Source organism: Astatotilapia calliptera, chromosome 19, assembly GCF_900246225.1.
Source record: "Astatotilapia calliptera chromosome 19, fAstCal1.2, whole genome shotgun sequence".
Lineage (NCBI taxonomy): Eukaryota > Metazoa > Chordata > Actinopteri > Cichliformes > Cichlidae > Astatotilapia > Astatotilapia calliptera.
In genome coordinates, this window is record NC_039320.1 from 15,874,610 (window position 1) to 15,901,381 (window position 26,772).

Sequence of the window (26,772 nt, forward strand, 5' to 3'; positions counted from 1 at the left end):
TTCTCTGACTTCCATTTTGCTTGAGTAGTTTTCCATAATTGCTTACCATGTCGGTAAATGTTGTATACACACCCTTGTGTTTAGAAATGCAAAACACTCCCTTATTTGGTTCCTCTAAAATAAGTACATATGTTTGTTGATTAGAAAATTATGCTTTAAAAAATCTAATTCATCTTTAAAATATATTTTTATATTAAACCTGTAGCAGGATTTTGTTGAAAGGTGAGTTAGAAAAAAGCTTCTCTTTTTCGCGCCTGAACTTCCTGCCTGCGAACAGCTGACTACCACGAGCAGGTCACGTGACAAACACGGAAGCCCAGTATGGGTAAACGAAGTTAAAACGAAAAGGGTACACAATTATGGAGGCTTGAGTGAACTCTCCGTGCCTACAACGAGATCTAAACTATGCTGCTGCATGTGCGCCTCTCTGGCTGGGCCTGCTGGTGTTTGTTTTCCGGTGTTTTCTCGGTATTTTCTCTGCAGCAGCGTCTCACTGTGAACCTGAACGGCAAATGGAGGCTGTCAAACTCCAACGGTTCATTGTTACTGCCTGCACAGGTCCCAGGCTGTGTCCACTCAGCTCTGCAGCAGCAGGGATACATCACGGTAAGACGACTCACTTCATGGTGTTAATTTGTAGTCTTTAATCTTTCATTTATGTGCATTTAAGTAATGCATTTTTAACTTATCCCTATAAATTTTATTCCATGTAGTCATTTATCAAATGTTTAGATTGTATGTAAAATATATTAGATCAGACAGCCTGCGTGGGTGCAAAGAGTGAAAGACATATACAGGTGAGACTAAAGGTTAATCCCAGTTCCAAGAAGGAAACAAATGTCAAAACTCTGAGAACATGTCTGCTGTTTGAAGTATTTACTGCAAGGAGCTATCAGGTTTGTGATAGATGACAAACGGTGTTGAGCAATAGTTATCCAGGCTTTCTGAAGGTCTAGGTCACTCATTTTCCGGTGAGTCCTTGATCCCGACCATTTTAAGAAGAATGCTTTTGTTCGTTTGTTCATTTATTAAAGCTCTTAACACTGATCTATGCATAAAGCAACTCAAGTATAAAACAGGGACCCAACTGCAGGGGAAAAAAGCCATTTTCTTTCTACACATAAAAACCTAGAATATAACCCATTCTTATATCAAGAAGGTGATTCCCAAAGAGCTAATAGCTGACAACATGGCATATCAGCATGATGTGCAAGGTGTCTTTAAAAAAAATTGAGGAAAGTGGAAAAGTGAAGGACAAATACAAAAGTGACAGGCCCACTAAACTACTTACAGTGGGTGAACAGTATCTGAAAGGTATGAAGAAATCCAGCTGGCCCTTCAGCTGATCCAGCTTCTGTTCATTGAAACCTGATCAGAAGGTCTCTGTGGACAGGTTGCTGTCAAGAACCCATTCATAAGGAAGGGAAGCCAAGAGAAAAGATTGGAGTATGCCGAGTTATACAAGAGCTGGACTGGGAAAACATACAGTGGAACACCCCTTAAACAGCCGCACCCCTTAAACACATTATGCACTGACATAAAATGTACTGCATGTGCTGGTAAAACATTTGACAGCCAAAAACTAAGAGGACTAGCATTTGTCATTCCTGGTAGATAAACCTTGTCCTTTTTTGTCTTTCAGGACCCGTATTTCAGGTTCAACGATGTCTCTTATCGATGGATTGCGCTCGACAACTGGACATACACAACCACATTTACATTGTCTGCTGAGCTGAGGTCACTATACCTGTATAGGTCATAATCTAGAGACTCCTTGTGCTCTCTGTCTAACTAATCTGTGTAATCTCTTGATAGCGTCAAGCAGAAGGTGCTTCTTGTGTTTGATGGCGTGGACACCGTTGGGTCGGTTTCACTCAATGGGATTGCTGTTGGAAAGACCAACAACATGTTTTGTCGACATGTATGTTTAACTTGAAACAAGCACACAGTACCGCCCCACATGTTCTTGCACATGTATCACCCGTGTGCTGTGCTTTTTTTGGTGTGTAGGACTTTTCTGTGAAAGACTTGCTGAAAGACGGCGAAAATGTTCTGCAAGTTGGTTTGCTGTCACCGATTCTTTACGCGTCTGAGCAGAGGAAAGCTCACACGTCTTACGTAGTTCCTCCTGAATGTCCTCCAGGTGTCCAAAAAGGGGAATGCCATGTCAATTTTATCAGAAAAGTAAGTCCCTCCCTTCTAGAAAATAAACTGGTAAAAACAGAGAATGAATACCTTCAAACATAACAGCAAACCCTTTATAATTAAAGCTTAAAGTCTGCCCTTCCATGGCATTGTGAAAGGTTGACTTTAAAATCCACTGCGGTGGATGACATGAGCCAATATGTATGGACCTGTAACTGTGCCTGAAGAAAAATAAACCTCAGTGTCTGTGTTGGTCCAGGAGCAGAGCTCTTTCAGTTGGGACTGGGGACCTTCGTTCCCCACGATGGGACTGTGGAAAGGCGTTCGACTCGAGGCTTTTGATATTCTGCAGCTCGTCCAGGTTTCCTCTGTCCCTCTCTACAGTACGTCCCATCTAATCTTGATCACCAACCTTTTCTTGGGGATAAATGGATAGTCAAACTGGGGGCAATTTCAGATATAAGGAGAATTTTATAAAGCCTTAGTGTCTCTCCTCTGATAGAGAGTGGTGCATTATTTATCGATTGCATAAGAGCAGTTGTGTAAGACGCAGGCACTCAACACAAAAAGGAATTTTATTTATTTATTTGTTGCGAGCTGCACTGAATTTAGATTTTTGGAGTTCAGTGTTCTGTTGTGACTTCCTCAGGAAGGATCTTGGGCTATTTTCCAGAAAGTTCTGAGAATCTTCGCGATAAAGCGCCCTCTCTTACTTATTCCAGTATTTCCTGTGTCTTTTTATGAATAATCTATCTGTCCAGATGATGCCTTCTCCCAGTGGAGGGTGCAGATTGAGCTTCTTATAGATGCGGTTCAGACAGCACGTGGCCAGCTCACACTCTCCATACCTGAACTGGATTCAGAGCAAACCTTCCAGACACACTTTAACCCTGGAAAGACCAAGAGCAACTTCACCATACTCATCAACACGGTGCTTGAAATGACTCCAGTCTCATTGTTGTGTGTAATATCAATTACCCGTCCACGCTCATGCTTTATTTTTTTTCTTCATTCAGGCCAGTCAGGTGAAACTATGGTGGCCAAATGGACATGGAGAACAACCGTTTTACCGTCTCACTATCAGAGGATTTCAGGATGAGTTTTTAATTTTCAGCACAGAGTCTAAGGTGAGAGTGTGCTGCCTGTCAGCACATGCAGTCTCCTCATTTTTTATTTATGGATTTTAATCACAGTGCAATTTATCGTAGCCTCCAAGTCTGACAACTGAAGACAATGCAGATAACTTAAACTTGTAATGTTTTTAAAGTCCAGCATCGAGTGGCATCTTACGGTTACAAGACAAAGTTTGGTTCTGTAGAAATGACCCTACTTCTCACATGGTTTATGACTTTATTGAAGAATAAAGTCATAAATATTTATGGTTTTTAATCCCAGTGCAGTTAATTGGGTCACCAGATTTAACTATCTCTTCTCTATCTATTGTTCTTTGTCTACTGAGTGAACAATGTCCCTGAGTTTCACAGTAGCTCGCGTGTGATGTCCAGTTTAACAACAAAAGTGCAGAATTTAATGCAGACTTCACAAACAAGTAGCTGACGTCACAGTGGATACATCTTTTATATACAGTCTATGGTTTCAATATAAAAATTGCATAACTGCAAAGTTTGAGTTTATATTGGATTTTCTCTAAACCTCACAGAATCAAAAGTATACTGCATCAGATATACACGTACACTCTCAATAACATTTGGTTAAATGTCCCTTAGCAAGTTGTGCCTCAACTAGAAGCTTTTGATTTCCATAAACAAGCTTCTACGACGGCCCCAGAGCATGATGCTACCACCACCATGCCTAACAGCTGGTGCAGTGGTCTTAGGTTTTAAAGCCTCACCTTTACACCTCCAAACATATCTCTTGTCATTGTCGCCAAACGGCTAAATCGATGTCTACAAATGAATGGTTCGAAAAGGAGACTGTCTTATTGACTAAATAAAAAGCTACTACCACAATACAGCTTACCTAAAAAGCTCTAAAATACTCTAGATTGAATTGAAAATTAAGCATTAAGAGCTTTTTCATGTTTTTTATAACAATAATACTTTATTAATGTAAGTTTTCACTTGTGCAAACACCTGTTTCCTTCTTATCTCATTCTCTCCCTGATGATCTCTTCCTTTTCCTCCATTGCACCACAGTCTCACTCACGAATGGGTGTTGAAATAATAATGAAGTAGACTGTTTTTCTCAGGAAAAGCACTTTTTGGATGTGTCCACTTAGAAAAGGAATAAAAACTATTTTTCTTTGTTGAAAAATAAAATACTTTTCACCCTTTTTCATTTTCATGCCACTTGCCCCACATTGAATGGGACAGTTGAAGTTTTCACTGATTTTTAAAGTAGCTGTTGTAGTAAATTGAAAGCGCTCATGAGAGTATCCCCCGCAGGTGTATTTTCGCACCGTGGAGCTCATCCAGGAGCCAGTTGTTGGATCCCCGGGCTTGAGCTTTTATTTCCGTATCAACGGGAAACCAATTTTCCTCAAAGGCTCCAACTGGATCCCAGTCCACTCCTTCCAGGACCAGGTCACCCCTGATGTGTGAGTGGACGTTGGTTCTTTTGAGTTCAGTCAAGTGGTCGCTGTTTAGTTTAACCTATATTCCTCTTTTGCCTCTTGTGTGTAGGTACGTGTCGGGTCTTTTTAGTATTTTATTTTCATTAATGCCGGATCTTTCTGCCTGTCTGTCTTGCAGCTTAAAGAACTTGTTACAATCAGCAGTAGATGCTAACATGAATGCCCTCAGGGTCTGGGGAGGAGGAGTGTATGAACAGGATCTCTTTTATGAAATTTGTGATGAGTTGGGGATCATGGTAAGTGACGCTGCCCTCTAGTGTTTAAAAACAAAACTTTAAATACTTATTTTGTTGTGGCCTAATAAATAAGAATCAAATGCGTTTGATTAGCTGATTATGAGCACCTTGATAAAAGCAGTTTGCTGTTCGGGAGCATTAAGGTGTGTTTTGACATCCTTTATCCTTTGTTTGATGTGAAGCCATCTGTCTGACACCTAACGTTTGGGGCAATGGGATGATGATCAGAATGAATGATGATCACGTTGTGATGACCCAGTCAAAGTCCAGACCTCAGGCTGATTGAAATGCTGTGGCAGGGTGTTGAAAGAGCTGTGCATAAAAACAAATGCCCCCAAAAGCTCAATGAACTGAACCAATGAGAGATCAATAAAGTCAGTTAGAGGCAGTTCTATAAACTACTGATTGAGTAGATGTAGTAGTCATTTTAAGACCTAATAAGGACTAAAACATTTTTTGTTTACCTGAAATGTAAACCTTTCTTGACAGACTGTGCACTGCTTTGTGTAATATGACATCCAGCTGGCATAAGCCAGTTGTTGTGCTCTTGCACATGTATGTAACAGTCTGTGGTATTTTTACATGATTTTGGTTGTGTAACATCACTGAACATATTGTAAACAGATGGTTTGCTCGCTGTGTTTAAACACATCTTTAGGTTTGGCAGGACTTCATGTTCGCTTGTGCAATGTATCCCACTGAGACCGACTTTATACAGACAGTAAGAGAAGAGGTCGTCCAGCAGGTCAGTTGATATACGGATGTGATTTTTCTTATTTCCTGAAGGTGTAAAATACTGGATAAACAAACCAAACGCACAGTTTCTCTCGAAAGGCTCCGAGAGGAGATTTAAAATCCTAAAGAAGCTTGAAGTGATGTTTCCCTTTATTTCTTTCTCTTATTTTCTTTTTACTGCTCAGGTTCAGCGCCTGAAGTCCCACCCCTCTATAATAATTTGGAGCGGTAACAATGAAAACGAAGCTGCTCTGGCAACAGATTGGTTCGACATCCCAGCTTCTCAAAGGCCGAAATACATCAGAGACTATGTGATGCTTTATGTAGATAATATAAAGAAGCTTGTGCAAGAGGTGAGAGTCTGGTTATGTCACACTTAATGTAAGGATCTGTGTTTTAAATGACTGATTTATCTGTATTGTAATTTACGGTACTGCCAAAGTGTTTTTCCCGTCCAGATTGATTAGTTTTTTACATATTTGCCACACGTGCATGTTTCAACAAAGATAATCGAGTAAATACAAAAAGCAGGTTTTTGTGTTGTTTTTTTTAATTGATGATTTAATTATCAGGAACTGGAGCAATACACTTGCCCAGCAATGTATTTTCAGTATTACTCCTGCAAATCGGTAGAAACAAAAGTCCCATCTCCTTTAGGAGGACCAGAGTCGCCCGTTTCTTGTCTCCAGTCCAACGAACGGGGCTGAATCGGAGCAGGAAGGATGGGTGGCGGAGAATCCCTACGATCCTCACTACGGAGACGTTCACTTCTACAGCTACATCCTCGACTGCTGGGACTGGAGGACCTTCCCACGGACGCGTTTTGCCTCTGAATATGGTTTCCAGTCCTGGCCGTCCTTTTCCACTTTGCAGCCGGTAACTAAATATTATAAAGAAGGAAGCAAACATGGATTAAAGTTGCTGACTGTTTGTGTTTTCCTTTTATGATGCTGCAGGTTTCCATTAAAGAAGACTGGAGCTACGGCAGTAATTTCACTTCTCATCGTCAACACCATGAAGACGGAAACCAGCAGATGATCCTGCAGACTGCTCTACACTTCCACCTGCCAAATGCCACTGATCCCCTGAAAAGATTTACAGATACTCTCTACATCACTCAGGTGAGGTGCAAACCGTCCATGTGTGTGATACTTTTAAGGTGGTATTTAGACTGTAAGTAAAAGAAAACCAACCTGAGTCGAGGAGAAGCTGTCGTGGAGATTTGCTTGAGGGACCTCTTGAACCTCAATGTTCCATTTGGGTGGTGCAGGTGGATGTAAATGAATGCAGAACTGATTGTCAGCAGCATCTTCCTAGATCTGGTACAAAAACCGTCGGTCATCTAGGCACCTCAGGCTGGGGGCGTCTTGTTGTGTGCACTAGAGCATATGTTGCTTATTGAATGAGCTCCTCCACATGCAGTGTAACAAAACAGCCAAAGCTAATTTGTCTGTATCCCAAGTTACAAACGCAAGAGTCGCTGACAAAAAAAAGAATAAAAAAATGTTCTTTTTTAAGCCGCTCAGCTCGTTTAATGTTGTCACACATTTTGCTGACTGTGCTGTATGTCCAGGTCATGCAGGCCCAGTGTGTGAAGACTCAGACGGAGTTTTATCGGAGAAGTCGGAGTGAAATTATAGAGGGCAAAGGTCACACCATGGGTGCGCTGTACTGGCAGCTCAATGACATTTGGCAGGCGCCTTCCTGGTCGTCGATTGGTGAGTGGCAAGACAAATTGTTTGTGTAGACTGCTTCAGAACTTTGTGTTCTTAGCTTTGGTAGTGTGGCCATTTTAACGTGGAGGTTGTTTTCTAAAATACTTACATAGTCATCTTTGTGTATCTGTTTGCACAGAGTTTGGTGGGAAGTGGAAAATGCTGCATTATTTTGCACAGAGCTTCTTTGCAGCCGTCTTTCCTGTTGCTTTCGAGGAAGACGACACACTGGTCATTTACGCCATTTCAGACCTGAGCCGTGACCTGAAGCTGAGGGCTGTGGTAGGCTTTAGGAGCCAGAATAATTTATTTATTTATTTAGTTATTTTAGTCCCATTTTTGTCTGTTTTCAGTGTTGAACATCTTTAAAGATCAAAGTCTTAGCTGCTGTTATGTGATGTGATGCTTCATGGTAAAATAAATGAGGGTGGAAATATGTGTGTTAAATATTCTGTCATTATAAAATATGACAGTTTCTATTGATAAAAACAGAATTATCTTCTTAAGTCTAAATGCTTGTAGGGGAGTGCAGATCAGTTGAACAGTAAATTTAAACTGGCGCTGTTAATATTGTCATACTTTTGTGCATCAGGTGAATGTGTTCTCCTGGACTGAGCTGGATCCAGTCTGCACGCTAAACTCGAGCATGCTGCTCGTGCCTGGAGGTAGCGCTGTGGCGGTCTTCAAACAGCCCGTCGCCAGCCTGTTAGCAGGATGCGGAAACTGTACCCGTCTTACCTGCCTGCTCACCTTCCAACTGGAGGACGACAGCAGCCAGCAGGGTCCCACTAACTACCACTTCCTCTGCTCGCCCAAAGATGCTCAAGGACTCCGCAGACCCAACATTACAGTAAGCATTGATTTTTACTGAAAATCATCTGAATAATTTCAGATTCAGGACAGGCATCTTGCCTTGTCCAGCTTGTGCCCAGAACTTGATTATAGACATGTCCTTCCATGATGGTTCCTTGCCTTCCTCGGTACTCTCATCCTGGACTGTGGTGCTGACACTAACCAGTCCCTTGTTTCTTCCGCTCAGGTTGAAACCTTCCATTCCACATACATGTGACTAGCCATTGTAGTTTGAATGGTAAATGGCCTGTATTTGTATAGCGCTTTCCTAGTCCCTAAGGACCCCAAAGCGCTTTACACAACCAGTCATCCACACACTGGTGATGGCAAGCTTGTACAGCCACCCTGGGGCGCACTGACAGAGGCTGCCGGACACTGGCGCCACCAGGTGAAGTGTCTTGCCCAAGGGCACAACGACCGAGACTGTCCAAGCCGGGGCTCGAACCGGCAACCTTCCGATTACAAGACGAACTCCCAACTCTTGAGCCACGATTTGATGTCATGGCCTGGCTTGCCTGCTTTCCTAGCGGCCTCTTCATGGTTGATTGCCTGTGCCTTCAATCCCCCGCAGGCTACCTTTCCTCTCTTTATATCGACTACTCTTTTCTCCAGTTCTGATGTTGTTGTAGTACAGGAGCTGTTCCTGTATCCAGCTTAGCCTCACAAGCCTAGAGACCTTCTGGTACTTGGCCATGATCCTACTCCTATCACGCTTGGCCTAATCTCGGGTGGGGGTAATGATATCTCCCCCCTGACCTGGCGTCTTGGCTCCCCCTTGCCGTAGCATTTATGTTGTACATCATCAATCTCTAGTTGTAAGGATACTGGATATAGACACCCCAGGTGGGAATCAAACATGCGATCCTCTGCTCCAAAGGTGTGTAGTCTAACTACTACGCTATCCAGCTATATACATATAGATATAGAGTTATATATTTAAGTTATTCCATAAGCCACTAAAGACTGATGTGTCCTTCCACACAGGTGAAGGTAGAAGAAAAAAAGACATGCTTCTCAGTGACCCTCCACTCTGACTCCGTGGCTCCTTTTGTCTGGCTCGACGTGGGAAACATCCCCGGACGTTTCAGCTCCAACGGCTTCCTGATGGTTTCCAGAAACAGGACAGTTGACTTTAACGCGTGGCGTCCTACCAGCGTAGCAGAACTTACTGCGTCCCTTACAATCACATCTTTAAGAGACATTTACTGACCTGAGACCAGCCACCTTTCCTGTTGAACTTTAGAAAACTGGAACGGTAAGACAAAAATCGAGTGAACAGATGCAGGCACTGCTCACAGGACATTCAATTCAACACAGAAGAGTATATATATATTTTCTTGTAATATGTGAATGTGTGTGTGAATGGGTGGATGACAGGTTGTGTAAAGCGCTTTGGGGTCCTTAGGGACTAGAAAAGCGCTATACAAATACAGGCCATTTACCATTAATATTGTAAAAAAAAAATAAAGGTTTTAAACTCGTAAAATATGAAAGCCATTTATTTTTGTGCACAGTACATACTGTTGTAAGTTCTATTAAAAGATAAACTTTTAACTGTCTCATACCATCAATCCTCTTCAGGGGGCTGGAGCCCATCCCAGCTGTCTTAGGGCAAAAGGCAGGGTACACCCTGGACAGGTCACCAGTCTGTCACAGGGATAACATATACACACAAACAACCATATGCACTCACATTCACACCTATGAATTTCCAGCTAACCTATCCCCACTAACTGCATGTCTTTGTGAGAGAACCAAAGCAAACACATGGAGAACATGCAAACTCCACACAGCAAAACCACAGCCTGATGGTGGAATTGAACTCAGGACCTTCTTGCTGTGAGGTAACAGTGCTAACCACTGTTCCACCCATCATTCTGTCTCATGCCACACTGGTTAAATCACAGGTGTCGAACTCCTCGAGGGCCGGTGAGACTATACATTTTTGCATTTAAGATATTTTATTTAAAAAAAATGTAACTCCAATATGGCATGTACACGATCAAAGGAATTATTTAGGGCTTTTCCTGGACAGATGTTGTATGGAGTTAAAAATGGAAAGCGATGTTTTTAAAATTTTAATGTTTTTTCCCCTCTTCAATAGTTATCATTGCTCACTAATAAGACCAAAGTATTTCTTATCCAGTCGATAGATGCAGCCCTACAACTGTAACAGCCCTGTAACTAATAAAGTGGCCAGTATCCTCTTAACTTGACCTGCATGTGATGTGAATTCTAACTACAGAAAAAGCACGAGTTACACTCTCTGAATGGGCACTGCACGAGTTGGGCAACTCAGTGATGAAGCAGCTTCTCTATCGCTGATGCGACAGTGACGTATTGATCTTTTGATGGGGTCTCTGCTGCTGGTCTGCTCACAGATGCAGTTTCAGAGTGCCCCGCTCAGAATAACAATTTGCCTCATTTCCACTGTCTACATATAAGGGAACAAAATGAAGAGAAAGGAGTAGTTCAGTACAAAATAAGACTGGGTGATTTATTAATCTCATCAAGACCATTAATACAAAGCAGTTAAAAGGCCACATACCATCAAATAAACCAAATGCTGGATCAAGCTGTTACATTGCCACCAAAAAGGTTCTGTTGAGGGTTTAAAAAGGAAAAAAAAAAAAATCTTCTGAAATGAACCCCAACAATCCTGATATGGGAAACTTGGGACAAAAACATGGGCAGAAACAGTCAAATGCAGTCACTTCTACTCTTTATAGAAATGCTCCTACGCACGCCTTTCATCCCTAGTTGGATCAAAAACTGAATTATCCACTGCCATCAAGCACGAGGAATAGAGGGGCTCTGTACTTTCAGCGCAAAAGCAAAGAGTTAAAAGGGCACGAGTGAGGCTTTTTTTTTTTTAAGCAATTCTGCTCACAGCGGTCGAACATGTCAGACCCAGCATGGGGGATAAAAGCGAGGCGGTAGACGTGTGTTTGTTCTGCCCTGATCCACGTAGAAAGCAGGTTTAACAGTTGCATAGGACCACTGTGTTTACAAACATGACCTATAACAACTGTGGCTCTTCAACAGTACAGCCTAAAGTGCACAAAGTGTGTTTCTCAGGAGAAAAAACAAGGAAAAAAGGAAATAAAAATTCTAATTATTCACTATGCTCCAATACTTGCAGTTGAATTTACGTCTGCATGTATTCAACTGGAACTTTAAAACAATTCCAACCTCTGTTTAATGAATGTAACTATTAAAAAGTCTTGGAGGAGGGGGAAAAAAAGGCAATTAGTAGGATGTACAAAGTGAAGGTCGCGTTAAGTGCTTGGCATACTGAACTGTAATTTCATTGCTTTGAAACACCTAAGGGGCAGGGAAGAAATAATGGCTTTCCTTAGTTAATAAACTGGAGATTGTCTGTGAGTAAGTTAGTGACGTTGACCTGCGTCTGAGTTTTTTCTTTTTTATCCGACTGTGGCAGCAGTGGATTATTAGGCAATATATGACTGAACAGATGTGGATGAGCGTACAATACAACAGAAAAAACCCCTTGTCACTTTATACAAATTATTTAGTTAGTGTATACATGTTATATATACACACACAGTATCCACAAACATGTACAATTTCATAGTGTATAGCTTTGTTCTAAACATTACATAGGCAACTTTATTTTTATTTATTTTTTTTAGCATTTTAGACACCGTTTACTTATTTCCGTGAAGTAGAAAACAAAATAAAAGGCACATTTTGAGCATGATGCGAGGATTATTTCAGTCTTTCAAAGGGAAACAAAATGTTTCAAGCAAATTAAAGAAAAAAAAATAAAGAGAAAGAAGAAGAAGCTGGGTTAAAAAGTTCCTTTTTCATGGATTGGTGGTTGTTTTTAGGTCTTTGGAGCAGCCACCGGCAGACCCAGCTTTGGTGGGAGGATGCGTGCTTCCAGTGCTAAGTTTTAATACCAAAGAAGAAGAGTTGGCCATGAGGGTGGCTTCTGGAGAGGAGCACAGTGTCAGACAGCAGCGCGCATCCTTAAGGGATTCGGTTAAGACATCGGCTTTTGAAGAGCAGGAGGACATGTCGGAGTCCTCGACTTCGACCTGGAGGTGCTGTTTGATATCGTGGCAGACTTCCCTCCGTCGTGCAGCGCAGACGGATGTTTTATTTATTTAGTAAGTCCAATCAAAACCTGCTGACTTTGCCCAAAACTGATGTGCAAATGGAGTGTTCTCAGCTCTCGTTTTCAAGACTGCGCTGAGAGAACTGGAGCCTGGGGTCAGAGGTCAACGCTGTTTGATTTATTTATTTTTAAAGGCAACGTTTTGTGGCTGTGGAGAGGCCCGTCTTCAAAAAGAAAGAAAAAAAGTTTGACTCATGTTCTTACAGTCACAGTGTTCAGCTGAGATACAAGGTGTGAGGGGGGAAGGGGATTCAGTGTCACCTCCTTGGTGTTTCTGCTAATGTCACATTTATTTAAAACAAAAACAAAAATCCCTTATCCCCCTGCATAAAAATAAGACTTTGGCAACTGTTTGCTTTCAGTTAGGAAAAACAAATCAATGAAAACATTTGCTGCTTACAGCCACTGTGAGTGAGCTACATCTGTGAGCTGCAAGACTCCAAATCACGTCAATGCCCAAAAGAAAACAAAAGCACGACAGTTGAAGCTACAAAATCCAAGGTCCCCACATTCTCCCCTCCTCTCCGCCATCCCGACTGGTGACGGAGATGTGGGGCTGTGGGGTAAGCGAAGTGTGTGAGACATGAGAACTTTTATCATCAGGAGCAGGAGGTAACGCTCCAAGCCGACAAACACTCCTTGGTGTTTAATAGCTGGCACGCCGGTGTGGGTTTCTCATTGGCACGGCGGGTTTTAACGATGGAGGTGGAGCTACCGATCCCCCTGAGAGGCACAGCGGGGGTTGGTGGAGTTTGTATGTTGAGCAGTGTTTTTCTTTCAGATCAGTAGCTTTGAGTCATCTGTGTTGTAGTTTGAAGGAGCAAGTTTGAAGTTTGCCTTTCGGTGGTGGTGAAGGAAAAGTTGGCTCAGTGGCTGCTGTCGGTGTTCTCCACCAGCGAGAGGCTTTGTACTGGCGCCTGTAGCAGCTCCCTTTTGTATGTCTTTGGTGGGAGTTTAGGGAGGTGTGGGCTGGAGTTGTAGCGAGGGGGGACAGGTGGAGCGGAGGTGGGAATAGAGAGAGGGCAGAGGCTATTCTGGCTGGCGCTGAGAGAGCAGCCCCGCCTGGCAATGCGAGGGGACGGTGTGCTGGGTGGCGTGTTTGGGGAACTGGGCGAGCTGCCGTAATCCCAGGTATATCGGCCCACGGGCGAAGGCTGGTTGACAGGGTAGTTGATGAAGATCTCCGGGGGTCGCTGGGGCACCGGGGGAGGCGTGTCTGGGATGGGGTCGCGGGGTGGTGGTGGAGGTGGAGGGCTGGGCAAGGGGCCATCGGTGGGAGGGCCGTTGTAGACTGGGGGTCGAGGCTGGTTCCTGTGCAGAGGAGGCGGCACCCGGGGAGGGATGGCAGGAGGGCTGTCGGACCTGGTGCTCAGCTGAGACATAAACACATAAGAGGTGTGTCAGACTTACTACACATGCTGCCCTGTTTATTGCACATCAGTGATTCCTAACACAGCGCTCTACATCCCCACAAGGGGGCTTCAGAGATATCAGAAAGCATTCATGCCATGTGAAGTTATTTTCTTACAAAGTTACTATGTGGAAAAAGCTGGTAGTTAATGTACAATGTAAGCATTCCAGTCCTTTCCCTGAGGCCTCAGAGCCGGTTAGCATCCATCTGGTAACCACCAGCTGCAAGTGGTTGTGGAGTGAAGCTGATGATAGAGGGTGCTGGACCAAAAACCTTGGCATTGCCTAACTGATTGCCGTGCTTGCCCATGGTTTGAGTGGAAGATGCCGAGTTGTGCGCAAATACGCATCGTTTTACTCTCCAAACAGTCTCCTTCAAAGTAAAAGCTGTTCTGACACCAACACATTTTAAAAAGTGTAACTTTTACTCTCTTCCCAGCATCAACCACTTGATGGGTATTTTACCAGTGCAAACTACAGGTGACTGCAGCAGTCTGATTACAAACAAAAGCGACTGCAGTTAGGTTTTCAGTGTAGCAGCATATACCCCTTTGTGACGGATTTTACCGTCGAGTTGCCCCCGACGCATCCATCAGAGTGCGAGCGTGTGAATGTGAAGCCGAAAACAGTGCTAGGCTTTAAATATGTTGGTGATGAGTTTGGAGCAAGGAATGAGCTCAAATTGGGAAGGAAAAGCACTGCTAAAAATATTCACTCGTCTAGCTTTGCATACATATGTACAGTGACATTTTATTCTTAATCCACCCATTCACAAATGTTTGCAGAAGCATGCCTAGGTGCTCGATTTTATACACCCGTGACCATTAAAGTGATCTTAAATGCCAAAACAAACTCTTAAAATGACTCCAAGTCTTCAACTTTAAATCATCTTGACTTCAGAGAACTGAGGCAAGTCTTTGCAAAACTCATAATGATGCAGAAACGGCGCACTGCTCTTACTTTAGTGTCCGACATGGTGTCTTTCCTTCGAGGCGGCAGAGGTGGTGGCTTTAGCTCCTCTCCAAGGTGGTGGAGGCTACCACATGACGCAGACTGTAACTCTGAGGAAAACGGAAAACACGGATTAAAACGGATGAAAAAGCTGACATGCTCGGCTACTTTTATATTGGCAGAATTGTGCAGAACTACAATCGGGAGCAATCAAAATAAACTTCACACTCACTTCCAGTAAACAGGAGAACTGGAGCAAATATGGAGTTGCTACTACCTGTGAAATTCAAACACAGAAGATTAAGGTCACATGTGGCAGAAGGAATTAGAAACATTTATTAACCTGAAACCTAAACTCTACTATCAGAGAATGTAGGGGCATAGTATATAATTTAACTTGGATCTGCAATACTTGGACTAGCTGCACGCTTTTCTTTGTAAACCATGGATCAAGCATCGGCCTCACACTCACCGCCGTAGGAGTTGCTGAGCTGGTCGTGCTCTGTGAAAACTGAGTTAAAGTCAGGAGTGGCCGACTGTGGGGGAGTGGGCGTGTTCGGAGAGGTGGGCACCGAAACCAGCGACTCCGAATCGTTCTCATTGATACTCCGGAAGGTGATCTTGTGTGGGGGGTCCCTCTCCAGGGGGACAGGGTGGCCCTTTAGGGTGCCAGAGGTAGATGTTCGCACGGGGCGGATACCCGGGGATTTCAGACTGTACACGGTCTTCCTGGGCTGCAATGAGAGAGGAGAATCAAGAGATAACACATTTCTCAGGATGGGATTGATCTTATATTGATTGAACTTACTGAGATCCAATTTAAATAATCCAACCTGCCCTTTCCAATCCGCAACTGAACTGGAATAATATAATATTAGAGCAGTAAAAACTTCACTAAATTATAAATACTCACAAATCGAGGAGGCTGCCTGCAGTTCCGAGGCTCTATTTCCAGAGACTTTCTGAACAGGTAGTCAGTAAACTCCTTCTCGCTCAGGTTACCCATCGGGTTCAGGTTCTCGAAAAATTTCTGTGCAACACAATCATTAGTCAGAACTCAGGTACTGGGCACAGTTAAGACAAGCTCAAAGACAATTCTGGAAAGGCGAGTGCTCACCCTCATCTCGGGCTCCACTTTCAGACAGTAGGGCTGGTTCTGATACTGCTGGATCTCTCCTGTGATTTCCGCCACTTTCCTCCTCTTGCTGAAGTTGATCAGATCCTTCCCGTGGCGTTTCAGGAAATCTGGGTTGCCTTCCTCCGTCTTCAGTATGTTGGTTAAATAGATACCTGAGGACCAAAAAACAAAAAATGTGAGTAGAGCTTGAAGTGTTTATTTGTTCAGTACTTTCTCACTTGTTAAGTCAATTTACTATTATAAAAACAACTCCCAGGACAAACAAGAGATTGAATTGTTTTCTGATAAATAATGGTGACTCACAGCACAGCCAGGATCCAGACACAACTACTTTAAGTCAACATTTTTTTTGTCCTGCCATCCTTCACTAGCACAGTCAGAAGACTGTAGAAGACTTACCAAAGAAAGGCACACAGGGTGGGTTTATCGACTTGAGTTTAGCCAAGTATTTCTTAAAATGGTCCTTGCTCAGTTCTGCTGCCTCTTCCAGGATCTTCCTTTTCCTCTCTGGTACTGCCTGCAAAGGTGAGGGAGAAGAGCTCAGACTGCAGTCTGATCACCACCTCAGCCTTACAGCGTAAATGCCAGTTTCAAAATCAACGCCAAACATTGCATGTAGACACACAAACACAGAAATGTGCAGAGGCCTTGAGCCCTCCCTCATTTTTGTTTTTCCTACTTTGCTATTAGAAAAAAAAAGGCAAAGGAATTTATTGAAACACATGCGAACACCTGGAAAGACTGTGTATAAAGGCAAACAGAGTTTTTAACAAGCTAGAACATCAATATTTCTTAGTCAAGTTCTCCTCCACTGTGTTTTAAAGGCTGGCTGCAGACACTGTTGTTACTTTCTTGACCTCTGATTTCAACCAAACAAGTCAAAGATGGATTCATCACTCCAACAGAGCTGCTGCTACTGATTCTCAGTCCAGTTCTGGTGTAATTTAGCATACAGCAGCAGCAGCAGATGCTTTTCTTCTCTCTTTCTCCACTTGTTCAGGTCCCTATACATTTTGTTTTTTTGGAAGTACACAGTACTGAGATGCCAAGATATGCCGAGTTATTGGCTGATATCTGTTTGGAAATCATTTTGTTGGAGCAAAACACTATTTTATCCTTGTCAAACTTTGTCATTTTTAGCATTTTTATGCTAAGTTGTCCACAATGTGCTGACATAGCACTGGTTCATCCCTTGAACGATTCCCCAGGCTTTCACTCATTTTCACTTAAGACCACTAGAAAAAGGAAAAGGTCTGGCTCCTCTGAAGCAAACGACTTCTGCTTTAATTTGTGTAGTCCTGTTTTTCTCCTCATATCTCACTCACCTCATAGGTGTGATCAAGTCTGTAGACTGCAACAGAGTTGATAGCACTGAGCACCTCCAGCACACCGTTGAAGTTATTGAGCTCCTGGAAAACCTGCAGAATCTCTATGACCCGTGTGAACACCGCCACCCTCTCTTCCAGGTTCATTGTCTCCACAATACACCTGAAACACGCAAACACATCCACGAAACATCGTTAGAGGAAACGGGACCTGAAAAATTAACGGTGAATTTTCTTATAAGCAAAGTGACTCACTTCTCAAACCACAGAGTAAGGTTGGTAGTGTGGCGAATCATGCGGAGCAAGTTTGGAGAGTGCTTCTCTTTGTCCTCTTTGGTCCAGACGCTGCCGACCAGCTCGGAGGGCCGAACAGCTCTGTGGAAGCAGAATTTTATTTCTCTATGTAAAGAAGCCGATTGCTACACGCATTTTCTGACTTCAACCTTCCACTTCTATGGCTATGAGTGACTGACCTGTACAGCTCAGACTCTATCAGTGTCAGCTGACGTGCAATCTCTATGGGGTGAAGGGTCATGAGGTCAAACAACTCCAGTTGGCCGCTTCTGCAGATGTGCCACTCAATGGAAGGAGGCGAGCTCTCAAATGTGATGCTGGGACTGACGCCGTTTGTCTGAGGCTGCATCTTTCTCCTGATGATCTTATTGATGGACTCCACCCACTTTCTCATGGACTTACCTGAAATAAATAAATAAATACATTAAAAAAAAAATCATCCATTAACCACTGGTGTGTCACTGTACTCATGTTTCACAGGTAAAACTACACTAGAGACTACATCAAGAAGCCCAGTGAGGCTTTGCTCAGATCCAAACAGACAGTAGTTGGACAAATCATCAAATCAATCATCACAGTAGTGATGTGGTCTTTTTAAGGCAAACAAAAAGACTATATTTTAAGTCAGAAGACAGGAAAAGAAAGTCAGCAAAGGCAGCAATTTGCCTGATAATGATCCCGTACAGACAAATTATTTATAGCTGCAATATAGTGTCTGAACCCTTTCTTTTCCTGCACATGGATATAGGTTAATATTTTTATACACACACAAAAATAACTAAAAATGCAAGAGGTGACGAGATAATTTAACAGGGGGACATAATTTCAGAATATCATATTTAAAGTTAGATTTTACCAAAATATACCTCAACTTAGGACAAGAAGTTATGAACAGCAATTAGATTTTTTGAAACATTATTTTTGGGGGCATTTTTGCCTTCTTTGATTGGACAGTGAACATGTTTCAGACAGCAAAAAGGGTAGAGAGAGCAGGGGAAGAGCCATGGGTTGCAATCGAACCCAGGACACGATATCGAACCTTGTCGTATATGGTCGCCGTATGATTTTGACGTACCAATATATGGCACAAGAGGATTTAGATAAAATAACATTGCTTGCTGTTTATTTGCAATTTACGCATCAGAGGTGGCTCAATAAACACCCTTTTGGACGTAGCTTTGATAGATAAACGCTGGAAATATTGCAAAGTTCAGCTGTAGGACGGCTTTTCCCATGTTGTGTCAAATGTTTATTTATGGAAGCAGCCGTTTGTGTTTGTGACTGACCTCGCAGTTGAATTTTGGTGGTGAAGTATTCTTCTAGTCGACTTCTAAGCTCTGCGTCGTTCTCAAAGTCGTAGAAATGATGTTCAACCCACTGACGGAAAACATTGAGAACCCTGCGAGGTGAAAAAGGTAGTTGAGTTAATTTATTATTAGAGCTTCACAGGTTTATTAGGACAATATGCATACAGTTTGCAAAGTACATCTACAAGGGAAGATATTTCTACCGTTTGTTGACATTAACAATTATATTTGGTATGTCAAAGAAATACATAAGATTGCCAAGTAGTTCACAGAGACATGCCTTAAAAGGGAAAAGCAAACGTCGAAAGAGGGACACCTTCTGAAGTGCCAGTGTTAAAATACACAGTCTGACCACATTTAAGTGCTTACTGAACAACAGACCACACATACTTTTGTCCTGCATGTACACTCTAAAACATCCTGAAGGCTTTGTTTAAGACAGACACTTCAAAGATTTTAAACTCTTCCTCAGAATGTAATATAATAGCAGTACAGGACTTTACCTAGTTTATAAGGTCCACTCGTTTTGTCATCGTTTCTGTGACTAACATTCACAGAATTTACAGGAGCATGTTTGACACTAAGGAGCTCCCTCTTTTTTAAAAGGGGACTTACAAGATTAGGTCAGACTCTGCTGCTCCTTATAAGGATACACAGTCAAATACAAAAGTAATTCTGTGACATGGTGAGAACATTTTTGCCTTAACAGGGCGACAGACACAAGAAAGCACTTAAATAACAAGTAGAATAAGCTTTCTACAAATTTGAGTGATGTTTATCTAAAAATGCAGGTTGTCCAGCTGTGTATTAAACTCAAAGTTGTGTTTTGGAGCTTAGTAAAACACATAGCACTTGAATTTAAAATGACCCAAACATGAAGTTCATCTTACGATGTCCCTTGCCATTGCCAAACCTTGACTGCATTCACAAGATTTTCAAAACATTTGACTTCTGACCTTTGACCTTTACATCGAGGCCACTAACATTAAAAACCATCTGAGATTATTAGGAGATAGACCTAGGGTGTCAATTTGAAAGTCGTAGATGACTTCCTTCGTGTGTCATGGCATTCACAAGATTTTCAGAAAACTTGACCTTTGACCTCGTTCTTGAGGTTGAGGTCACTGAGCTTCAAACTCATCTGAGATTTTTAGTACATACCCTTATGGGGTCAATTTGAAGCTCATATGTTGCCTTGTTCTCAAGTTATCGCATTCACAAACTCAGGCGTCCACATCGCCTGCCCTCCCATGTGCCCGGCGGGGTGACGACAATACCAGATCAGCCTTTTACGGCCGAGGGGTTAAAAATAACAAAACAAACCAAAAACGCTACTTTTTGCCTTACATACAGTATTTCAGTGTTTAAAATGAGTATTGACTCAAGACTTTTGAACAGTATATTATTTCTTTCACTGTTAGTGTTCCCCGTCTTTCTACTTTCACTCAAATACACAATTAACTTGCACATGAGCAAATTCTTCACCTGAGTTGGACCGGCTGTACGTATTCCTTTCGGAACCTTTGGAGCTGGGCTACCATCGGATGATCATTGGTCATCAGTATCTGTCTGTCTTCATCTGTTGGTTCTGGATCAGGAATCGTAAGCCTGAGAAAAGAAATGATCAGGTGTACCCTGACGTCAGTTACAGTTGTGCAAAATCACGAATTATAGCAAAAGAATTGCTGTAGTCACGGAAAAGACTGAACCTGTCTATCAGCAGGGTGAGAAACTCGTGTGGCTTGCAGAATGATCGGTATGTGGTAAGAAATGTGCGAACGAAATTGGGATCTAGAAAAAGATCAAACAGATGATAAACATAAAGGAAATTAAAATATTCATTGCCACTAGCGAAGCTTATGCAGCAGCTTACCAGCATACATATGGTATGTGAGCCTCTCTATGAGCTTGTCCACTGTGCCGGCTTTAATGATGGGGATTCCTGTTTTGCTCTGCACTTTGTCCTCAAACACTATATTCTCCTCAGAGTCCTGCACCGCAAAACGGTACACCTCTGGAGAGGGCAGTCTTAGAGGCTGTGCCTGCTCCTCTTGCTGCAGCTCAGTGTCCAACATGCGATCTAAAGTAGACCGGTATTGCAGAGTCACCAGCGCTGCCATCCACGCTTCCTTCTCCTCTGCTGTACGAGCACAGAATACGGCACGGGTATCATCTTTGGCTACCAGTTCAAAGGCGTTCCGCAGCTCTGGCGAGTCCTCGCGGTCCGTAATGCTGACCTTCCTCAGAACAAACTTCTCTTTCAGACGGAACTCCGCCCCGCTACCCGCTCCCGGGAGCCGTGAACTCTGATTGGCCTTACAGCTGATCATCAGGCCATCAAAAAGGAAGTTGTGTCTCTCGTGTTTAGCACCCGCACGTATAAGCGGGCCCTCCAAGATGAACTCGCTGCAGCACTGACCGATGTCTTTTCCCTCCCAGCCGTCGATGCTTTTCTGGATCTCGTTCATGCGTTTGATGGCTAGCTGTTTGCTACGAATCTGCCTGCTATACAGACGATACATTGGCTCACTGTGAGGGAGGAATAAAGTTTGGTCAGAAAACCCCAAAGCTCAGTGCACAAGTTTTTAAATGCTGAACCACTGAAATATAAGTAGACAAACATAAGTCTTTATTGCTTATTAATAGTAAGTAGACGTACCCAGGTTTACGTCGAGGCTGGTGTTTGGCATAAATTCGCTCCATGCTAGATTGAAGGTTAAGCAGAGCTGTAAGCGCCTGTTTCAGACATTCTCTGTCGTCTAGGTCTTCACTGCGCTCTTGAAGTTGCTGTAAAACGTATCAGAAATATTCACGATTACATAATATCAACGTCTTCAGCTTTAAAAAGACAAAGTGCAGGTGTAGCTGATAATGGCACCAAAGGCTTGTTCATATGATGTATGAATGGCTTACTGGGACACTTAATGGAGTTGATTACATTATTTTAAAGTCCTACAGAAAGCCTGTGTTAAATGCAATTAAAATAGTATTTGATGTGTTACATTTCATATTAATTGTTGGGCAATCTCAATCTAACGGCTGCGTTTTCCTGGAGCATCAGGCTCAGTTATTACATCACTCTGGCATGATGATGGTGCCACAGGACAGAGAGCTTTCTCTCGTGACACCATGTGAACATTGCTCAAAAGTTATGTACCGTGTTGGATGTGATAAGTGTGTCTTTTGTTGCCTTTTCCTTCCATAACGCCAACAGGTGGCGGCAAATGGCTACCCTGCCCTGAGCCTGGTTCTGCCAGAGGTTTCTCAATATGAAAAGGAGGTTTTTCCTTCCCACTGTCGCCAAGTGTTTGATCAGAGAGTCGTTTGATGGTTGGCGTTTTCTTTGTATTATTGTATGGTCCTTACAATAAAAGCACTGTGAGGCAGCTGTTGTTCCGATTTTGTGCCACTTAAATAAAACTGAACTGAAAAAAAAATTTCATTTAAAGCAAAAAGGTCTGAATTTGTGGTTTGTGTCACACTTATTACCATTTCACTAGCACTCGAAGAGGGGCGGACGAGTGTTTGCAGGCAACTAGAGCTGATTGTGACCAAAGCAACAAGGCTTTTGCCAGCTGGATGGGGAATACTATACTATGACTGGTAGTTGCCAAGAGATCAGCAGCCTCTAGGTTAATTTGAGTCTTTAGCAATCGATTTCCTAGTGACTGCCATTAACCTCCAGCAACCACTCTCCAAACTTTCAGGAAACTAATCTTTTTTCCCCATATGACCGAGGCTTTATTCACCAAACCCTACACTGTCGTCATGGTTGTCACGTGTCAAAAATGCAAACAAAACACCACTTAGAAACGTTAAAATTACTTCATATTATGCAGTATTCTATAGTTAATAAGCTGCAGGGGCGTATTATTTCCCATTTTATTTATTTGAGGTCTTAGGAAAGTTTGGACTTGGAGAAGGCTTTGTAATTTTGTCAAACTTATCCATCTTTTACCTAGCGCCTGTGTCCTTTTTAATGGCTCTAGCGCTTCAGAATATGCACTGGAGAGATATAACTGACAAGCAGACCGTATCATAGTATAAAAGGACTTTAAATAGATTCAGTTCCCTACAATAGTTTTGCAAGCCGATGATATGCTTCTCTTCATCTCAAAATTGGAAAAAAAAAAATCTACTCCCATGTTGATGTCAAAATTAAGGATCTCTCCCTGGCTATAATATTCATTTTGATAAAGCAAGAGCAATGCCAGTTGGTTTTGATAGCAAAACTTCATATCCATCCATTTCCCCTTTCTCCTGGTCTGACTTGGGATTTTTATATCTAGGGATCGATATAAAGCCTAATGTTAGGTACCTCTTGAGACACAATTTGACCACAGTACAAAAAGAAATAAATAAAGACCTTGCAAGATGGATGAATCTGCCAATTTCATGGATGGGTAGAATAAGTCTAATAAAGATGAAGAGGCTTTACTATTATCTTAAAGGTGATGGAACTCCTTTTGCAAAATTGGGATGCAATCCCTTTGATTTAGTAGGAGACATGCAAAAATAAATCTCGCACAAAAACAAAAGACAAGCCAATTCTTCAAAATACAATGAAAAGCTGGCAAGATATAAACAACTGTATTTGAGGAAGAATTCGTTTACCTACATTACACTGCTTTCAACAATAGAGATTTTCTCCCTGCCATGAATTTGGTTGTATTTGGATCCTAGCACAGAAGAGGTATCAAAATAATAATAGCAGGCCTGTTTGATAAAAACTACATACATAAGCTGTGCGCCCAACTTCAAAATACCTTTGGCCTTCCTCAGAAAGACTTGTATATCTTCAAATTCATCACTATGTGTCACAGGATTCTCGCTTGCTTCCATAGAAAAAATTCAAGTTTACTTTAAAAAAAAAAAAAAAAAAAAAGGTTTTATTTTGGGTTTTTATAACATCCTGCAGAAATATGATAATCAATCAATATTGGGAATGGTCTCAGTCAATGGGTCAATGGATGATTTACAGAAAGCCTATGGTGAGGACGATTAAAAAAAAAAAAAAAAAAAAGTAAACATGATAATATCATGTGGTCAGTGGTCACATATCTGTAATCCCCAACATCCATCAATTGTGTGCATCATTAACAATAAATCAGGGTTGTGATGGGCAGTCAATTTGGGGAAAAAAAAAAAAAAAAAAAAAAAAAAAACAGAGAGAAAAAAAAAAGTAAACATTAGGACAAACCTGCAGTAGCTCAAAGTAGTGCATACAGTGGTACACTGGGACCATCATCAGCTGGGGAAGGATATATTGCACAGCTTCTTTAAAGCCTTCTGTAACTGACTGCAGAAACAGAAAGAGAAAAATGAATAATAAGAACACTATGAACAGATTTGACCAACCAACATAACAGCAAATTTTCCACCTCAATACAAAAAGTCTTTTTCCCCCTAAACAGCATTTAACTCAGTAAATCTGTTTCAAAACAAAAACATTTTCCTATCCAGAAAAAAAACCAAAAAAAAACACAACATTTAGAAATGTGATATGCATTTATTCATATGTAAGTCACAGAGACGTTATTTTAAAGTGAAACTGAAAGTTGAGTGTTTATATTGCAGTTAGCTAAACCACCAAATAAGTTGTTGCTGGATGTGTTTAGACCTGTCTAAAGCTCGCCTTTCATGCCTCCAGGATAAGCCAGTGTACAAGTGTATGGTTGTATTCAACTCAAATGATAAATGAATGACAAAAATTGATCATAAATAAAAAAAAGACTAAAATGTCGGCCCTGACTAAAAATATTGTACAAAACGTACAGTCGGTCAGCAAAGACAGATAAAATGGGTACATCCCAGTCTGTTAATGTAAAATCAGCCCAAATGAGAGGGTACAGGGGGACCAGGGGGAGCAAGAAGCAGTTGATCAAGTAAGGCAGAGGTAACCAGAAAGGGAGGGGTGTCACAGTATCCTTTTAAAGCTCCTGTTCCCCAGATAGCCGAATCAGAATCAATACGCTCGTACTCAGACTCCTCTGCAGCGACCACAGTCTCTGCATGCAGGGAAGAAGTCTGGGGGAAGGGGGATCGTGTGCATTAGAGAAAGGCATCAGCTGCCTGATGCACCCAGATGGACAGCAAGGAAACAATGATCCAAGTTTAGATCATGTTATTGATACGTCAGCATCCTGCAGATTCACAAAGTGTACACGTGCTTTTTGTCACCGTTTTGAGACTCATCAGTTTCGAGATATAACGCTTACAGGGAACCTAAGGAATCCGTGTATTTATATTCATGTTTGTCACCCAATTCATGAGCATGTAGTTGACTTATTTCTGTCCAGAGTGGGTGCAATCACACAAATATAAAATAGAGAGAAATGGACTTTATGATTTACTGACTATTTTGTAACTTCTTCTGTAAATCTGATGTCATCAGAAATCTGGAAAAGGTGCTTACATGCCACAGGATCCTGCTTTCCACTGAAGCAATGCAGCTATGCAGGTATCACAAACCCAGTGTGAAACAAGCATTTTCATACACAACAGAAACCTCACAGATAAATAATATGCTAGCCCTGATCTAGATGCTTTCAGCGAAGATTCGACAACTTGGTGAGACTATTGATCTTAAGAGTCTTTAAAGAAAACAAAACTGGATTTCCATTTCTAATCATAATTTAAACTTATCATACATCTCTAAAGGGATATGCATCATTTTTGCTTTTGGCCCCCGACCCTCCTCTTCACCAGGAGAAAAAAAAAAAAAGTCCTGCAGTGTAGCTGGCTGTTCTATTTTTAAAAGGCGATGTAATTTACCCACAATAGCAGACGCTGCAGAGTGCAGGGGCTGAGTGCTCGACAGACGCATCTGTCTGACAGAGAGGAGGGGCAGAAAGTCAAGAAGGGTGGAAAAAGAAAGATGAAGCACATGCTTTGAGACAAAAGCTGAAGAGGAGAACCAATGTGGCCACTGCCACAGGTTTGACTGGAACATGTGCCATTTCATCCAGGTGTCCACATAACTGAGCGTGCTGGATAAAGAAGGTAGAAAGAAGATGAGATGAGTAACTGGTTGGTGGAGAAACACCATTACACCATCTCCCGTTAGGACAACTGATGATCAACATGTATACATGTACACGTGCGCACGCACACACATCTCCGATTGTGCACTCGAGCAAAGTGGATTTGCAAGATCTCTTTCCATCAGATGCCGTAAGAGCTGAATGTCTTAGCTGCTGGGTTAACGAAAAGGCACAGCCATGTATCATTTCCTTAAATTTTGCTTCCAAAGGGGTCTTTATGAATCGTTCTCCAGGATTTCTGAAGGTCTCTCAAAGTCTTTCTTTGGACATTGGCTGCATTTTCACCTGCGTTCAGTCCAGTTCTTGTACCTGACCTTTTTTTTTTCTTTTTTTTTTTAAAAAAAAAAAAGAGGATTTTTATTTTTGTTAAGCTGCTTAACACCGAGATATAATTCAAATAGCCCAAAAAAGGCTCAAGGGATAACTCATAACTCAAGGGATGAAAGAGTGTTGTGTATACACATAACAGAGAATTCTTTAAGTAATTTGTTACTAGGAGCCAATCACAAAAACACATCATTTGTTCCAGTTTCTAACAGTTTGACAAAAAAAAAAAAAAAGTATTTTTGCTCAAATAACAATGTGATTCCCAAAGAGCTAATAGCAGAAAACAGTGCTGTGGCAGTGTGCCATTATAAATTTTGAAGAAACTGGACAAGTAAGGTGAGAAGAGAAGTCGTCTCATGATGTCAACATCACTATCTACAGCAGATGAACACTACCTGAAAGTCATGTCCTTAAAAACAATTAATTAAAAAATAAAAAAGACCTGATAAAGAACCTGAGAGATTCATCTACTGTTCACTGAAGCCTCATCAGAAATGGTCTCAGAGGAAGGGTGGCTTCTACTGAGGCCACTGGATTGAAAATAAGTGGCAATATGATGG

At 42.0% G+C, this 26,772-nt stretch overlaps 2 protein-coding genes across 2 annotated transcripts in view; one reads left to right on the forward strand and one right to left on the reverse strand.

Annotated features, from left to right (window-relative positions):
- The first annotated feature begins 201 nt into the window (after nucleotides 1-201).
- manba (mannosidase, beta A, lysosomal) lies at nucleotides 202-9,646 on the forward strand. Its single transcript, XM_026151498.1, has 17 exons — nucleotides 202-606; nucleotides 1,643-1,737; nucleotides 1,816-1,921; nucleotides 2,011-2,184; nucleotides 2,405-2,528; nucleotides 2,907-3,076; nucleotides 3,162-3,272; nucleotides 4,551-4,702; nucleotides 4,857-4,974; nucleotides 5,633-5,719; nucleotides 5,895-6,062; nucleotides 6,367-6,585; nucleotides 6,666-6,830; nucleotides 7,283-7,427; nucleotides 7,564-7,706; nucleotides 8,017-8,274; nucleotides 9,261-9,646. The coding sequence occupies exons 1-17, from the start codon at nucleotides 406-408 to the stop codon at nucleotides 9,483-9,485; spliced, it is 2,661 nt and encodes an 886-aa protein (XP_026007283.1). The 5' UTR covers nucleotides 202-405; the 3' UTR covers nucleotides 9,486-9,646.
- A 1,101-nt stretch (nucleotides 9,647-10,747) lies between these two features.
- sos2 (son of sevenless homolog 2 (Drosophila)) overlaps nucleotides 10,748-26,772 on the reverse strand; it is a 40,711-nt gene continuing 24,686 nt past the window's right edge. The window contains exons 8-23 of the mRNA XM_026151483.1: nucleotides 24,043-24,141; nucleotides 21,502-21,629; nucleotides 20,716-21,371; nucleotides 20,552-20,633; nucleotides 20,328-20,450; nucleotides 18,822-18,934; nucleotides 17,715-17,937; nucleotides 17,497-17,616; nucleotides 17,242-17,404; nucleotides 16,316-16,433; nucleotides 15,896-16,068; nucleotides 15,692-15,808; nucleotides 15,251-15,512; nucleotides 15,011-15,055; nucleotides 14,788-14,888; nucleotides 10,748-13,790 (exon numbers count right to left, since the gene is read on the reverse strand). Of these exons, the coding sequence (XP_026007268.1) occupies nucleotides 13,284-13,790; nucleotides 14,788-14,888; nucleotides 15,011-15,055; nucleotides 15,251-15,512; nucleotides 15,692-15,808; nucleotides 15,896-16,068; nucleotides 16,316-16,433; nucleotides 17,242-17,404; nucleotides 17,497-17,616; nucleotides 17,715-17,937; nucleotides 18,822-18,934; nucleotides 20,328-20,450; nucleotides 20,552-20,633; nucleotides 20,716-21,371; nucleotides 21,502-21,629; nucleotides 24,043-24,141 (3,030 nt within the window). The 3' untranslated portion in view covers nucleotides 10,748-13,283. The remainder of the gene's footprint in view (nucleotides 13,791-14,787; nucleotides 14,889-15,010; nucleotides 15,056-15,250; nucleotides 15,513-15,691; nucleotides 15,809-15,895; nucleotides 16,069-16,315; nucleotides 16,434-17,241; nucleotides 17,405-17,496; nucleotides 17,617-17,714; nucleotides 17,938-18,821; nucleotides 18,935-20,327; nucleotides 20,451-20,551; nucleotides 20,634-20,715; nucleotides 21,372-21,501; nucleotides 21,630-24,042; nucleotides 24,142-26,772) is intronic.